Raw genomic sequence first — 15,721 nt, 5'->3', positions numbered from 1 at the left:
TTCTTGCTAGATAAAACTACTGCTTTTGTGTGGGTAACTTAATTCTTGCAACTTAGTATCTTCAGAGACTAGACAGTAGTACAATTCATAATAAATTTACCTAACTTCTATTTGCAAGCCTTTCCTCACTATTTTTTTTTCTTTGCTTTATGACCTAGGTACATACTCAAATTTATATAATCACCCAACACTTATTAAGGAGCCATCAAAGGTAAAATCATTAAGTTTACTCGGAATAACAACCTGGCTTGGGAAAATTTGAGACAAAAGTGATTGTTTTCTCAATGGAGATCTCTTTAAAAGAAGGAGGGAGCAGAAAAGAGGCTTGGGGAGGGTGTCAGCCTCTGGTATTACTTCTTCACTGAAGAAGGGTTTGGATATATTTTTTTCTATTAGAAGGAAAATTGAGAAAGTTCAAAATTTCTGTAATAGCTGGGCAGAAATGTAGAGAGCAAGGAACTTACTTTCTTGTTATCGGTGATATACCTTTGTGTAATCTGTGTCTCACAGCCATAGATCAGGGTTTTTTTTCTTGAAAATAGGCTTGTATTTCCCTTCTACAGTTTGAAACAGTTTATTCTAGTTCTTTGGCCTTCCAGCTGTTCTCCATCATCAAAGCACAGCTTGATGTTCCAGATGTGTGAGATTTTGAAAGGAAACCTTTTTCTTGAAACCTTACAGGGGAATATTAAGGGCCTACTTAAGTTTTTTTTTCAGTAATGTTTAAATAAAAGGGAGAAACTTGTTCTGGGAGGCCAGATTTTGCTAAGAGGTTTGTTTGATTTCTTACTTTGGGATGAATGTGCATTTTTCTGAGGGAAGAAAATAGTATGAGGAAATTTAAGTATATTATTGTTAAATCTGAATCTGACGATTTTATACTGATTAGGCAGTGTGATGTGCGCTTCTTGGAGAGAAAGATAGGGACCATTAATGCATACGTGCTTTCTGTTTTAGCCCAAACCAATAAAAATTTCCCAGAAGACTGGAATTCCCCTACATGTCTTGCCTCAGAAAGGTCTTACTGCAAAGCAGATTGAACGCATGCAAATGATTAATGGCAGCGACCTGCCAAGAGCATCGACACAGCCCCGATCCAAAGACGAGAGCAAAGAGGATCGCAAAGCTAGAAAACAGGCAATAAAAGAGGAGCGAAAGGTACGCCTTATTTTACATAAAGCCCTGCAAAACCATGTTCTATTATTTTAGTTCTGTCTTACAAACTTTTTTTTAAAGCTCATTTGTTCTTGTGCCTGGAAATTAATGGGAAAAAGTTGGTCTCAGAAGTCTCATTATTTCTGCTTCTAAAAAAAAAAAAAATCTACTGGGAAGAAAGTTAACCTCATGATTTTGTCATCCTAATTTCCTGTATAGAAATTTTGGTCTGTTATTGTGGCCACTATTACATATATAACTTCAGAAGGAGCCCTCATATTTCCTTATTATCTAGGGAAGCAAAGAAAACAGTTACGATGTTTCAGATCACACAAAGTGAAAAGTCTCTCAAAGAAACGTGGACAATCTAATTGGCCACAATGATATACTAGTTGTTTTATTTAGGAACAGAAATTGCCAGCATATCACAAGCTTCAGCTAATTAAAGATGATAATCCTGGTGGTATGCATATTAATTTGACTACTAATAATTAGTGCCATAAATAGTAATATTGTCCAGATTGCTGCTGTTTTCATGATCTAGAACTGTTAATTTGAATGGTTTCTTTTTGCATGTTCTGCCTATTTTGTAAATTTGTAATTACTTGTATGCACAGGAACGCAGAATGGAGAAGAAAGCCAACAAGCTAGCCTTCAAATTGGAGAAAACAAGGCAAGAAAAAGAGTTGCTCAATCTGAAACAAAACATTCAAGGACTGAAGCTGTCTTGACAAAATCGAGGAACTGTTGTGGAAGCATCCTTAAGTCTTCACTTCTATTGAGGGGGGGAACTGCTAACTCACAGCTTTGCCCATGCTGCTGGAAGAGGGCTATTCAGACATTACTGTAACAAGAACCAGTAACTTGTCATTCTTTCGGAAATTAGGTTATACATTGTTTTATGTATTAGTGATGTCCCTTCTGCCATGAGCGACATGGCAACTGTTGCAAAGGTTTGTTACAGTAGAAATTATTAAAAATCTAAAAATAATATTTTTCTTACAAGCTATCACTGGACATAGTTTGATATATGTACTTGTTGAATGTATTCAACAGATCAGCAGAATCCTACAGATTTGATCTGACTAGATTCTTCTATTAAATTATTTCAGTTTACAAAGCAATATATCCATGTATGCCTTCTCTCCCTTATACTGATGGTTAAATATAGTGCCTTGATATGGCACGGTTTCCTAAGTCAAGGAGTTTTCACCCACTCCTTAGTTCTTTTTCTGGGTTGGCTATTTATTGCTTGGGCACTATTATGAAAGATGTGAAGTAACCTTTTGTAAACAGAGGTGTCTGAAAACCTGTTGTGTGGCTAGACGTCCCTGTTACCTAACCTGAGTGTTACGTTTCTTAGCAAATAAAATCTGTCGCAACAGGCCTTGCAGTTGCAGCAGTCGGTGACCGTTACTGTTGCCGTTGAAATCTGCTTTGCTGAAGGTACTTGGTCTGAGTAGTATGGCAAACAAAACAGCAGATACTTGGAAAAATATTGTATGTTGCAGATAGCCATTGTCTTGATTTTCCTGAAGTATTATTCTTCAGGTCTTGCATTCAGTTTGGTTTCATTGAAACACAAACCTATGACCCGCTGCAATTGTCGCAAAGGCTTTCTGAAGACGAGCAGAGGGATGGTATCTTTAGGCTTGGCGTGAGCTTAACTTTCTGTACTGTGCGTGTGAATGAAATGAACAGGGTTTGTAGTCAATCCTTCTGTATTCCTAAGAAACTCTTAGCTTTAGATCTTTAGGACTATAGACTGAGCAGTCTTCTGCCTTTGGGTGAAAAGTTAACCGTTTTAAAAACTGGTAAAAGTAAACAGTAAAAACTGGTAAGGAACACAGTAACCAACACCTCAGTAGAGTGGCTTGACTGCTGCTAAATTCAAAGCATCTTAAATATTCCTTAAATAGTTTTGTGTATGCTAGGTGGAGACGAGCTAACAGAAGGACTGGTGAGGCCTTTTAATGTACAGCAACAATTCAAACTACTTGTTTTTATTGGAAGAAGGCTTTTATAATATATTTTAATTGATAAAGTAGCATAGTTTGGGGAGAAGGGAATAAATAGGCATTTAAGTCTACAAGTCTCTTGATCACTGCTCAGAAAACTGAAGTGTCAATACAGTATTCACATCTAGATTAAGCCTTCATTTTTCTAAAGTTGTTCAAGAGTCTGTCTTAGCCAAATCAGTAGAAATCACCTGTAAGATTAGAACAAGTCTCGGGGTTTTCATTTAGCCGATATCTGTACTAGTTTCCATATGTTTCACGGGCTTAGGCAGGGTCTGCCTATGTCATAATTGTTAATTATGTAATTGCCGATGCATGGTAACTTAAAGCGTGAGCTTTTGAGTAATGAAGCCAGACTGCCTAGTCCTGATGACTCCTGACAAGAACACAGAAGAGGAAATTTGAGAAACCATTGTGTTGGGATGAGTCAGACACCAGGAAACGAGTTCAGTGGAACAAGTGAGTAACGGATGCTCTCCAGTGGTTTGGGTGGAATGCGATTTTGTGGTTTACTGAAAAGGAAAATCTTTGACTAAAGGCAGTGCACGCATTCTTTACTAGTCCTTGACTTGTCTGCTGTTGTACGTGTCTGAAGTAACTGATCTTCTTGTCCTTTTTCCTGACTTCTTGTTGCTGAGTCAGTGATACTGTGTACGAAGATTCTGACTGAACACGAGAGGAAAATTTTTCACTATGAGAAGAGTCAACCGTTGGAATGATCTCCTCAGGGGAGTGGTTGACTCCGCCACACTGGACACTTTCAAGATGCAGCTGGACAGGGCCATCTTGTTTAGATGCTCTTGCTTGGAAAGGTTGGACCAGATGATCCTTGAGGTCCCTTCCTACCTGGTATTCTATGATTCTATGGAGAAAAAAAAAAAAAGCTGTATCAGTCAAAACCTTGAGGGGATGAGAACAGAATAAAGGAGATGGGGAAGGCAGAGGAAGACGCTTGAAAGGAAGACTAAGCACAGACATGCAGAAAGATGTAGCTTGGGAGCAAAAGTGGAAAGACATTTAAACAGAGATGGTAGGATTAGGAGTCAAAAACGTTATAGAGAGTTGCTTTGTTCCTCTACACTTGTAATCAATGAAACACTGTGTCTTAGAGTTTGGTAAAATCTGAATGAAAAGGTAAAAACCAAAAGCAGTCACACATTGCTTCTGCTCAGCCAGACAAGGATTTCTTTTGTTTTAGCAAGGGCAGGTAAGGAACACTCAAATGAGAAGCCTCTCCCTCTGTAGGTTACAAGTCTCATGAAAAGGGCTCTTTGTTATTGTTCAAGTTCTCCTAAAAGCTGTTTTTGTTTAACACAAGTAACATCCCTGCTCTGAAACAAGAGTATGTGACTGCCATGGGAGTCAGAAAGGCTTAAAGCTATTTTCCATTTAACTTAAAAACCTATTTAAAAAAAAAAAACAAACCTGATTTAAAAACAAGAAAATCCACACAAATTTGACATCTACAGCGTAAGATCACCTTGGGATGCTGTTTGGCACGCCATGGAAACATTCTGCCTTAAGAGTAAAAATTGTGTCACACTTGCGTGCCGCCTGCTACTTTCTGGCATAGCAACGGGTGACCCCGAGCTAGCTCCTGATGGCCCACGGACGGAGTGGGACAAGTCTGGGTGCAGATCGCCTGCGCTTGCTCTCCAGCCCTGGTCCCTGAACTTTGGCAGCAGTGACTCTGGGTAGTCTTCCATCATCTCCTCACCAAATATGGTGTCGTGAAAGGACGTACCTGAGCAGTCATGTGGAAAATAAAAAGCTCTCTGGCATAGCAAAGGAGAGCTCATGCTTCACAGGGGTGAGATAAATACGGTAGCTCTGCAAAAGGGAGCCCTGGCACGTGCCCATAGACGTCCCTGTCTGACAACGAAGTGCAGTTTCAGCAAGGGCTCAGCCCAAAAAGCTGCCCCTGCTGTAATCCAGCCATCCTCTACTGCCTAACTGAGACTCTTGCGTGGTTTGAATTTTACACAGCTGCACGAAGTCAAAGTCTGGCTCCTTGTACAACCTGTGGAAGACGTTTTGCACAAGATGTTCTGGTAAAACTTTTTTTTTTTTTTTTAATGGGAATGTCAGTGCATTTAGCTGAAAGGGGTGGTGAGCAGTGGGGAAGAAGGAGGTGCCAGCTAGTAGAGAAATGGGTTTTAACACGTATTTAAAAGAATAAATGATCTTAATAACTGCTTTCATTTTGGACTGGATTAGACAATTAATGTTCATGGAACTATTGTGAGTTTACCTGCTTGTCCAAAACCAGATGTTTACGATATATCACATTTAAAATAATGTATTAGCTCTTGGTGAGACATAAATTACTAACCTGAAGCTTCCTTTGTGTCCCAGGTTTCTAGGCAGAACTTGTTATTTCAGGCTTCCTGGGAAAAATAGACTAATAAACCATCTGATAAGTAGTCCCTTTGACAGCGTAATGTGGGCACCAGGCTCTATTCCAAAGCCTGCTGAAGTGAATGAAAAGATTCCCCCTGGCCTCCCTGATCCCTGGATTACGAACTAAAGGGGTGGCTGCACAGTTTGCCTAGCACAACCCACCTGCAGGGTTTGTCTGCAAGGGAGGGGGGGTTCTGCATGCACCCCTCCCCTCCTCAGTTTGCATTACTGATCCCGTGGCTCTGTGGTAAATCAGGTCAGCCCCACGGTAGAACTAAAAACTGGTTTAGAAAGAAAAAAAAATAAAGAGGGACAAGAAAAATATGCTGAAAGCTGAGTAACTGTGAGCACTGATATGCAGGTGGAACCAACCTGCGTTGGTAGTTCCACGTTTGGTCTCTCAGATCAGATACATGAAGAACACGATGGTTTAATCTAGCAAAATTGTTTGAAAAGATAGTTATCTGTGTTTTGGGGGAGGCAGGAATTTTCTTGTCGCTATGACTAGCGTGAGATACAAGTTCCTGCCTGTCTATGCCCCTGTGACGCAGGACCAGTGTGCTCCTCGGTGAGCAAGGCCCTCTGGGTCCTGCAGAGGAATCCTCCTCTCAGGTTTGCTGTCAAAAATGTCTAGAAACAGAAGATAAGGACCTGAAGCACATGTGTAGAAAGGTTCAAAGAGAAAAGAGAACGTAGAAGTGTGTGTTGGGGTAGCATGAGGTGCTGCTTGGCCCAGCTGAGCTGTAACCCAAGTGCCTTGCTCAAGCAGCTGCTTAACTCATATGGGAAGAGAGTGGATGGCATAGAGAGATTAATGAGAAGATCAGGAAGAACAACTGAGAACAGGAAAGAGGGAGTAAGCAAAGTAAGGTAGGAATGGAGTCCTTAATTTACCAGCTCAAATGGATGGGCTCAAATAGGCGTGATCTCCAGCACTTGAGCGAGGAGGTAGCTCAGCCCTCGCTTTCACAGCGTTCCTCACAAAGGGGACCAGCCATCCTGCTGCAGAAGAGTGAGGTCAGTGCTAAAATCTGAGACACTTCCAAATCTTAAAACCTCCTTTGGTGTAAGGTGTGACTTTTCCACAAATTCCGCACTGGATATCTACCTACCTACCTAAAATTTCCCCCTGCTTTGAGCTGCAGGCATTACCCCCAGTTTTCCTCCTGGGTTGTCAGGTTTCATGCACTGGTAAACTGCTGCTCCCTTTCAGCCTGGGGCTGGCGCTGATGGGATGGACAGTGCTGCTGTTTATCAGGGGAGCCTCCAGCCTGTGATGCTTATCTAAACTCAAAGAACTGATAGTGTAAATATCAGCCCCTTGAACAGCCCCCATCTGTTCTCCTTCTTAACCGAGAAAGAAAGAAAACCAAGTGGGACAGGGCGGGGGGAGAGTCCAACAGGACTGTTCCTGTTCACAGGCCCACTCTTATTCTCTGCAAGTTGTTCTTCGTGCTGGCCTCCAGCACATCCCTGAGCAGAACAAACTGGAAATGGCTTCTCTTTCTTACTTGTGTCAAACTGCAGCTGTACTTGGACAGCTCTTTAAAGTCTTGCTGAACTCCTTCAGGAGTTACACTGAACCCAAAACAAATACTGCTTCAGCTCCCTGCTCCTGAACAGAAGTAATTTAAAAGCCTGCATAAGGAAGCATCATTAACAAAGCATGACTTCAACCCACAAGCCTCTCTTTTGCTTTGCATCCCAGCTGAGACATGTTCCAATATGCAAGAAAGTCTTCAACAAGAAGCGCAAGCCCTTCAACTCTTTGAAACAGAGACTGCAGGGAACAGAAATCACCACTGTGAGGAAGCAGCCCCCGCAAAAGGTATAGTTGAAATTGAAGCACGTGTGTTATCTCCGTATGAAGTCTTTCATTCAGTAAGTAACGCTATTGTTTCCTTCGGGGACGAAGCCTGGATGTCGTGGATGAGTCTCACGTATGTGCTTGGCTTGGTGCCAAATGCTTTCCTCCCCCCCCCTCCTTGGGCTGCTAGTGTTTGAGAGTATTTTTCCTTTCGGAAGCCAAACCGGTGGGTGTCATGACTACTCTAGGCACGTAAGCGTCTCTGCTCTTCTAGAAATGTTCATGTATGTATCTTCAAAACCGTGCAAGTCTCTGACAGCTGCCTCTTCACTTAGATCTGAAAGAGCGTGATCCAAGATGGTTGGTGCCTAAGTGCCCCAGGTTGAACCTGAGAGCTGTCAGTGGCCCCAGATCCTCCACAGATGAAGCTATGGAGATTCACTGCTATTGAACTCAAGGGGTTAAAAATGTATTTAAATTGAACTTCTTTATAGAGCTGGAGGGGAAGAGGCTTAAGCTCTTACTGGAAGAAAATTTTTTTCATGCATTGATGGGGAAGAGGGGAATGCACATGGACACGCATGTGTATATAATTTTACCCAGAGATGCCAAATCACTGCTGACTTGGTATCCTTGTAGACTGCTGTTGTGAAATGTCCTTTAAAATCAGTTGTGGAAAGAAACAGAAGTGTACGAAGGTTTAAAGCAAGAAGAAGCATCTGACAAGTGGAGAAGAAGGGAAGGCACTTGTCATAGTGTCTTTTCTATTCCCTCTTAAGTGCCCTTTGGTCTACCAGGACCAGAGGGTTTTATTGGAGGGCGTTGTTCCTTTGTTCATCTTCTGGTGCTGCCAATAGATGGCAAAGGGCTAAATCAGCTTTCCTATGCCTTTCAAGAAAAGCAAATTTCTTTTGCTTGTAACATTTTTCCTTTCCCTCAGAAAGGAAGAACCCTCACTCTAAGATTTTTCTCTGTCCGTTGCAAGGGGGAAATACAGTTTTTGTCTTCCTTTATTTCCATTACAGAAAAAGCCAGGGAAGAAATCTAACTGGAGGCAGCACCATGAGGATTTTATTAATGCTATCCGATCAGCCAAGCAAGTCACAAAAGCACTGAAGGAGGGTCACCCTCTGCCGCCTCCTCCCCCACCAAGCATCAATCCAGGTTTGTGGTCTACTTTATCTTAGTACTGATCTCGTACTGATCTTTGGTAAAGCAATGACCTCTCATTATCCACAGCTGGGCTTCAGTTTTGCACCCCCCAGCACAACACAACATGAACATTAATTCCCTCCATACTCTCTGATTTTCAGCTGGCTTTCTTGGCTTAAACTGAGTAGGAGTGCAATGCGGAGGTGGTGGGGAGGAAGAGAAAACAAACTGTACCTTTTAGGTTTAAAGGCAGCAAGACTGGGGTCTGATAATAGGCAGTGCTTTGGGAGGAGAGCCTGTGTTCTAGCACAGGCTGCAACAGAGGGTGAATGTGACTGCTTCCCCGCTCCCATGTGGTGGCTTTTCCACCGTCCCCTTCTCCTGTGTGGTTAGGGTAAGCCAGTCAGAAAAAGACGGGTCTGGTTTACTACTAATACCAGGTGTGGTCTCTGCACAGAAATCTCTGTGTTAGAAGTTATGGGTCCAAAAAGATGCATATACAGCCTGTATTTCTCATGATATGTGATTTATGAAATGTGGGAGCAATCTTGGAAAGGGTCTCAGCGGAGTCCCGCCTGTGTTAGGAAGGCGGAGGAGGGAGGGGAAGGGGGGGCTCTCCAGGCTCGCTTCCAGAGCAGGAATTCGTGACCGATAGCAAAACCAGCTGCTGTGATTTCAGCCTTTCTCCTCTTCTAGATGATAGCAGTGCAGTATTAGCAGCAGGACACATCTTCCTTCCTTGATTGGGGTCAAGCTCCTCTCCAAACTTCCACTGCTGAATTCTCTAATGACTGTTATTTCTTGTCTGACTCTACCGACTCCAAGAGCAGACCCCTCCCTTTCCTTCTCCCTCTTGGAGGAAACCGAGCTGTGCAAGAAGAGCTGCTGTAGTTGTGGAGAAAGGAGTTGGAGAACTGCTTTTTATGAAAGGCAAATTGCTGAGGGGCCTCATAAGGATGTATATCCTATACTACAGGACTGCATATCCTGGACATACAGGACTGGAGAGAAAGCACATGGATTGTGGGGAGGAGAGAGAGATTCCCCCTCCAAATAGAGCCACCTCTTCCTCCAAATAGAGTCCAAAGCTCCCCATTGTCCCCTGAAGTTCCAGGTCCCCCTGCAAGCTCCCCCCCAAAGCCAGGCATCTGCCCTGTCTTGTCCTCCTCTCCTGTCTTCAGATCCATTTTGCCCACGCTGCTGGTCTGGGTTGGCTTTTGGTGGCTGCTTGGGCCGGCTTTTCTGGGCTGTTACTGGGAGAAATGATTTGTAAAGGTGCTATACCTGTAATATTAGGATAAGGATGCTTGGGCTGCTTTTATAAAAGGCATGGGGTGGGGGGGAAGGGTCTGAGGACAGCAAGGGCGGTGCAAGGGCTGAATGTGACTGCGTTGACACCGACCATTCATTGAAACAAGTAGGACTGCACCAGTGATAAATGTAGGTGGACAGCTTTTAGCAGGATCAGGACTGTAAGACTGTCAAAAATGACTCTGGGAAGCACTGCTGTGCATTCTTAGCAATGCCGCTTTGTGCCCAGAAACCTGGCTCCGGCATCTGCCTCAGCTGGCGGGGCACGACTTCTTCAGCAGTGTTTTGTCAGTGTCCAAAGGAAATGGATTTTGCAAAACCAACTAACAATCCTAATGACCAATCTTGCAAAGTAGTCTTAAAATCATTGGCTTAGATTACTCGAGGAATTTCTAAATATTGCTTTTACTACAGATATGTTAATTGTCTTAGTACTGATCTCGTACTGATCTTTGGTAAAGCAATGACCTCTCATTATCCACAGCTGGGCTTCAGTTTTGCACCCCCCAGCACAACACAACATGAACATTAATTCCCTCCATACTCTCTGATTTTCAGCTGGCTTTCTTGGCTTAAACTGAGTAGGAGTGCAATGCGGAGGTGGTGGGGAGGAAGAGAAAACAAACTGTCCCTTTTAGGTTTAAAGGCAGCAAGACTGGGGTCTGATAATAGGCAGTGCTTTGGGAGGAGAGCCTGTGTTCTAGCACAGGCTGCAACAGAGGGTGAATGTGACTGCTTCCCCGCTCCCATGTGGTGGCTTTTCCACCGTCCCCTTCTCCTGTGTGGTTAGGGTAAGCCAGTCAGAAAAAGACGGGTCTGGTTTACTACTAATACCAGGTGTGGTCTCTGCACAGAAATCTCTGTGTTAGAAGTTATGGGTCCAAAAAGATGCATATACAGCCTGTATTTCTCATGATATGTGATTTATGAAATGTGGGAGCAATCTTGGAAAGGGTCTCAGCGGAGTCCCGCCTGTGTTAGGAAGGCGGAGGAGGGAGGGGAAGGGGGGGCTCTCCAGGCTCGCTTCCAGAGCAGGAATTCGTGACCGATAGCAAAACCAGCTGCTGTGATTTCAGCCTTTCTCCTCTTCTAGATGATAGCAGTGCAGTATTAGCAGCAGGACACATCTTCCTTCCTTGATTGGGGTCAAGCTCCTCTCCAAACTTCCACTGCTGAATTCTCTAATGACTGTTATTTCTTGTCTGACTCTACCGACTCCAAGAGCAGACCCCTCCCTTTCCTTCTCCCTCTTGGAGGAAACCGAGCTGTGCAAGAAGAGCTGCTGTAGTTGTGGAGAAAGGAGTTGGAGAACTGCTTTTTATGAAAGGCAAATTGCTGAGGGGCCTCATAAGGATGTATATCCTATACTACAGGACTGCATATCCTGGACATACAGGACTGGAGAGAAAGCACATGGATTGTGGGGAGGAGAGAGAGATTCCCCCTCCAAATAGAGCCACCTCTTCCTCCAAATAGAGTCCAAAGCTCCCCATTGTCCCCTGAAGTTCCAGGTCCCCCTGCAAGCTCCCCCCCAAAGCCAGGCATCTGCCCTGTCTTGTCCTCCTCTCCTGTCTTCAGATCCATTTTGCCCACGCTGCTGGTCTGGGTTGGCTTTTGGTGGCTGCTTGGGCCGGCTTTTCTGGGCTGTTACTGGGAGAAATGATTTGTAAAGGTGCTATACCTGTAATATTAGGATAAGGATGCTTGGGCTGCTTTTATAAAAGGCATGGGGTGGGGGGGAAGGGTCTGAGGACAGCAAGGGCGGTGCGAGGGCTGAATGTGACTGCGTTGACACCGACCATTCATTGAAACAAGTAGGACTGCACCAGTGATAAATGTAGGTGGACAGCTTTTAGCAGGATCAGGACTGTAAGACTGTCAAAAATGACTCTGGGAAGCACTGCTGTGCATTCTTAGCAATGCCGCTTTGTGCCCAGAAACCTGGCTCCGGCATCTGCCTCAGCTGGCGGGGCACGACTTCTTCAGCAGTGTTTTGTCAGTGTCCAAAGGAAATGGATTTTGCAAAACCAACTAACAATCCTAATGACCAATCTTGCAAAGTAGTCTTAAAATCATTGGCTTAGATTACTCGAGGAATTTCTAAATATTGCTTTTACTACAGATATGTTAATTGCGAGGTTGGGGGTGGGAATAGGACAAAGATAATAAAATCAGCTTTTATTAATCCCCAGGGATTTATTTCTGAAAGCAATTACTGTTTGCTGGGTTAATACCATAAGCATGTATTTTGGGACCCCGAGTGCTTTTCTAGAGGAGGTTTTCGTAGTTCTCCTGCGTTTGTACTTTGGGAGCTCATGGGAAGTCACCACGGGCACCTGCTGATGGAGCTGGGTTTTGAACTACATCTTGAGCGCTCGAGTAAAGCGGGGCAACTCTTCCCCGGTAGCGTATAAACTGTGACGCGAGTTGTTCCTTTCTCGTGACCAGACTATATTCAGTGTCCGCACTGCTCACGAAGGTTTAATGAGGCTGCAGCAGAGAGGCACATCAAGTTCTGTGAAGAACAAGCTGCCCGCCGCGCCTTTGCTGCAAAGGCCACCGGACAGGCTTTGGTAAGCAAACAGAGTCACCCTTGTCCTTTCCTGGAGGCAGATTTCCCAAACTGTAGTTTATGGTGAGTAAAGACCTGTATTAATATAAAACTTAAGACTCTAGGGAAGTTGGTAAATTCTTAAGACAAGACGTATGCTGAACATCAGCTGGGAGGTCCCCAAAGCTGGAGCTCTTTGTCTGATATAAAAAGTGACAGAATGTGACACTAGGAATAGGTTGGACAATTATCTCTTCAGACTCTTCTGCAGCTGGATTTCGGGGTAACAGCTGTAGGGAAGCAGAAACCTGGCAGCTTTTGCACTATATAGAGAAAGCTCATTCTGTTCATTAGGGTTCCCTGCGGTTTGCAGGTTTGCTGTTCCCTGCAAATGTATAGCTGATTTACTCCCTGGTCGCCAGGCACAAGGCCAAAGGGCTAAGCCCCGTTGGCGAATCAGAAAAGTGGAGCAAACTGGCAGTGTCTTGAAGTGAGCTTCTATTTTATTATACAAAAAAAAAACCCAAACAAAAAAACAAGTAAACAGTTCCTTTAGGAGAGTGCTGATTTTCTCTCCTCTCCCTCTCCTCTCCCTCTCCTCTCCCTCTCCTCTCCCTCTCCTCTCCCTCTCCTCTCCCTCTCCTCTCCCTCTCCTCTCCCTCTCCTCTCCCTCTCCTCTCCCTCTCCTCTCCCTCTCCTCTCCCTCTCCTCTCCCTCTCCTCTCCCTCTCCTCTCCCTCTCCTCTCCCTCTCCTCTCCCTCTCCTCTCCCTCTCCTCTCCCTCTCCTCTCCCTCTCCTCTCCCTCTCCTCTCCCTCTCCTCTCCCTCTCCTCTCCCTCTCCTCTCCCTCTCCTCTCCCTCTCCTCTCCCTCTCCTCTCCCTCTCCTCTCCCTCTCCTCTCCCTCTCCTCTCCTCATGTTTGAAAATCTTATTTCATTTATTTTGGGCAGGAAAAATGGCTTCCCAGTGGGAGAGGAGTGCACCCTTTCCCTGTTCCTTCCTAGCACTGCTCCAACAGCGATTTGGAGCGTTGTCACCAGGCTCCATAAGCTCCTTGCTAGAGTCGTGTGGATTGTGCATCTTCTTTTACTAGGGCAAGCAACCAGTGACTCAGAGAAAACCCCCAACCTTAATGACTTCTGCGTTACCACTTCAGAAGAGAGTACAAGAAGATGCCAATACAAGCAAACCTAGGCCAGGTAAGGAGTTCATTTAGCCATGTTTATGTTTTTCTTATAACGAACTCTAATGTATTTGAGGTGGAGGGCAGCATTTTTAAAACAGATCCTAGGTTTTGGAATCCAGTTTTCTGATAGAATAATAAAAGCGTGATTTTTTTTTTTTTAATACTTTTTTTTCCTCAAGTCTAGGCCTTGGCATGAAATCCTGAACTCGTTTCTGTACAACACTTGTTAGAAATGAGAAGGGTCAAAAATTTCCAGGTGGATGTTGTTGATATTGCATGGCTTTCCAAATTGTGATCCTGACCCGTTGTGCCGAGTGTATACACAGAGGTTTCCATGTGTTTTCCCAGGAGAGGCTTCTTAGCCTTTTCAATTAAAGGTCCTCAAACAGACATCTCTAGATAGACCTAAAATAGGCAGTCTGGGTGTGTGAGGTTCCTTCTGTCCCATAAAGGACCCCATAACCTTTAATCTTCAATGTTAAGACTTATTCCATCTTCTTTAACTTTTCTTAAGTCCGTTTAGAGGAAGCATCAAGCTTTGTATGTTGTTTGTTCCATATGACTTTCCCCCTGTTGATTCGACCTTAAAATTAACACCACCACATCCCTAAAATAGTTCCCTCTAAGGAGGATGCCAGATAACATGTTTGCTAGCACCCATTGCTGCCAGTAATTGTGACCTGTACTCAGACTATGTTTCAAAGGTGTTTTATAAAGTTATTTTAATGGTTATTTGTAGTATAACCTGTGAATGATAATACACATCACTCTTTGTGTCAGTATCTTTGATCCCTACATTTCTGGGTTTTATACTGAATTGATGTAGGTTATAATTTTTTATGGCCAATAAATTTTTTAAATAATGATCTGCAGAGACCTCTCCAAGAATACAGCAGAAAACCAGAAAATCTTTGGGTGTATCTACTGGAAAAAAAACTTCAGGAGAGTTTGGGTAAGAAATATTTTTTTGTTTTATTTCAACATTATAACATAAAAGGACTTTTTTTTGCTTTTGTGTACATACAGTATCCTGTTGCAGTGTTTGCAGTATGAAGTTCTTTGTATTAACTGAAGTTTGATTGCTTTTGCAATTGATTTTGCACTGGAAACTTTTGCAGAGGTCCTCATGTCCCCAGTATAGGCTGTTGAGAATACTCGTTTTGGCATTAAATGTTCTTTTGGTTTGGAGCAGCTCCATCTCGAGTAGTCAGTGACCGTGTTCTGCCCAAACAGGCATCTTGAGAGGATTTGCTGCTTGATAATGCAAACCTCTCTAGCAGGTCTTGTGCTCTCATGATGTGCTTCTGTGGCCTGAGCGAGGAAGATGCCAGGATCCATTTCAGTAACCATTACGTCAGGATGACTGTGGGTGGGTTCTTCCTTCTCCTCAATGTTTATTTTCCCAGCCCATGATGTTTGCTTCTGCTCTTCAGACCTTGCAGTCAGTGTTGTTCCCATCTTGGGCCATGCAGAGCCGTGTCAGAGCAGCGAGAAGGCCTTCCAGCCCCTGCTTAAGGTGGTTGTGGTGCTGTTGTGCAAGGGGATGGCTCAGATCAGCATCTTGCACCCCTGTGAGATGCATATGACTGCACAATGTGAGATCCTAGCAGTGAATGTGGCCAAGACAGATTCCATGTAGCTGGCAAGATATTTTGAGCCTAGGACATGAGCTTGTAAGTCAGCCTGGAGCATGGGATGAACAGTAAAGTACACAGAACACTCTGTTGCACAGACTCACATTCAAAGTCTTTGTAGGGTTCTTCCATGTGGAGTTTTGCTGTCCTTGATTGCTGCTGGTCAGTGGCAAAGTACCTTCAGCTGTGGGGAAGTCTGCAATGGGCATGGAAGGAGTGTTCAGTCCACAGCACCATCATCAACTCTACCTACCTCCTTGACTTTGCCAGCTACAGGAAAAACTGTTGACAGTACCTAGTGGTCTCATCTGGTGTTCTCCACTCCCCAAATTACCTGTGACTATGTCAACAGTGTAGTAACTCTTATGGTTGTTACGCAGGACCTTGCAGACCACCAACAGGGACTTACTGCTACCATCATCATTCTCAAGGTTTAGCTACTGAACTGTGAAACTCTGGGCTTGACAGGCTTGGGGAGGAGACAGATCTCTCCCTCTGGAGACAGGCA

The 15,721-nt window shown here is 44.0% G+C and overlaps 2 protein-coding genes across 2 annotated transcripts in view; both read left to right on the top strand.

Annotated features, from left to right (window-relative positions):
• LTV1 (LTV1 ribosome biogenesis factor) overlaps nt 1–2,143 on the top strand; it is a 10,687-nt gene extending 8,544 nt beyond the window's left edge. Inside the window, exons 9-11 of the mRNA XM_009644251.2 lie at nt 159–211; nt 958–1,158; nt 1,773–2,143. Coding sequence (XP_009642546.1) covers nt 159–211; nt 958–1,158; nt 1,773–1,886 — 368 coding nt within the window. The 3' untranslated portion in view covers nt 1,887–2,143. The remainder of the gene's footprint in view (nt 1–158; nt 212–957; nt 1,159–1,772) is intronic.
• Nucleotides 2,091–14,535, top strand: ZC2HC1B (zinc finger C2HC-type containing 1B). The gene is made up of 8 exons (XM_035899869.1): nt 2,091–2,108; nt 2,541–2,601; nt 5,109–5,224; nt 7,282–7,401; nt 8,406–8,544; nt 12,292–12,416; nt 13,487–13,592; nt 14,453–14,535. The coding sequence occupies exons 1-8, from the start codon at nt 2,091–2,093 to the stop codon at nt 14,533–14,535; spliced, it is 768 nt and encodes a 255-aa protein (XP_035755762.1).
• The last annotated feature ends 1,186 nt before the right edge of the window (nt 14,536–15,721 follow it).

Source organism: Egretta garzetta, unplaced genomic scaffold (assembly GCF_000687185.1).
Source record: "Egretta garzetta isolate BGI_Z169 unplaced genomic scaffold, ASM68718v1 scaffold397, whole genome shotgun sequence".
In the NCBI taxonomy this organism is placed as follows: domain Eukaryota; kingdom Metazoa; phylum Chordata; class Aves; order Pelecaniformes; family Ardeidae; genus Egretta; species Egretta garzetta.
The sequence above is the reverse complement of the archived record's forward strand: the minus strand, read 5'-3'. Positions and strand labels throughout refer to the sequence as shown.

What these genes read in the sequence shown, in the direction of transcription:
- ZC2HC1B (XM_035899869.1), top strand. An exon ending in TGAAATCTGCTTTGCTGAAG is followed by an intron (nt 2,602 to 5,108) that starts GTACTTGGTCTG and finishes GCTGTAATCCAG; the next exon opens with CCATCCTCTACTGCCTAACT. An exon ending in AGGCCACCGGACAGGCTTTG is followed by an intron (nt 12,417 to 13,486) that starts GTAAGCAAACAG and finishes TTCTTTTACTAG; the next exon opens with GGCAAGCAACCAGTGACTCA.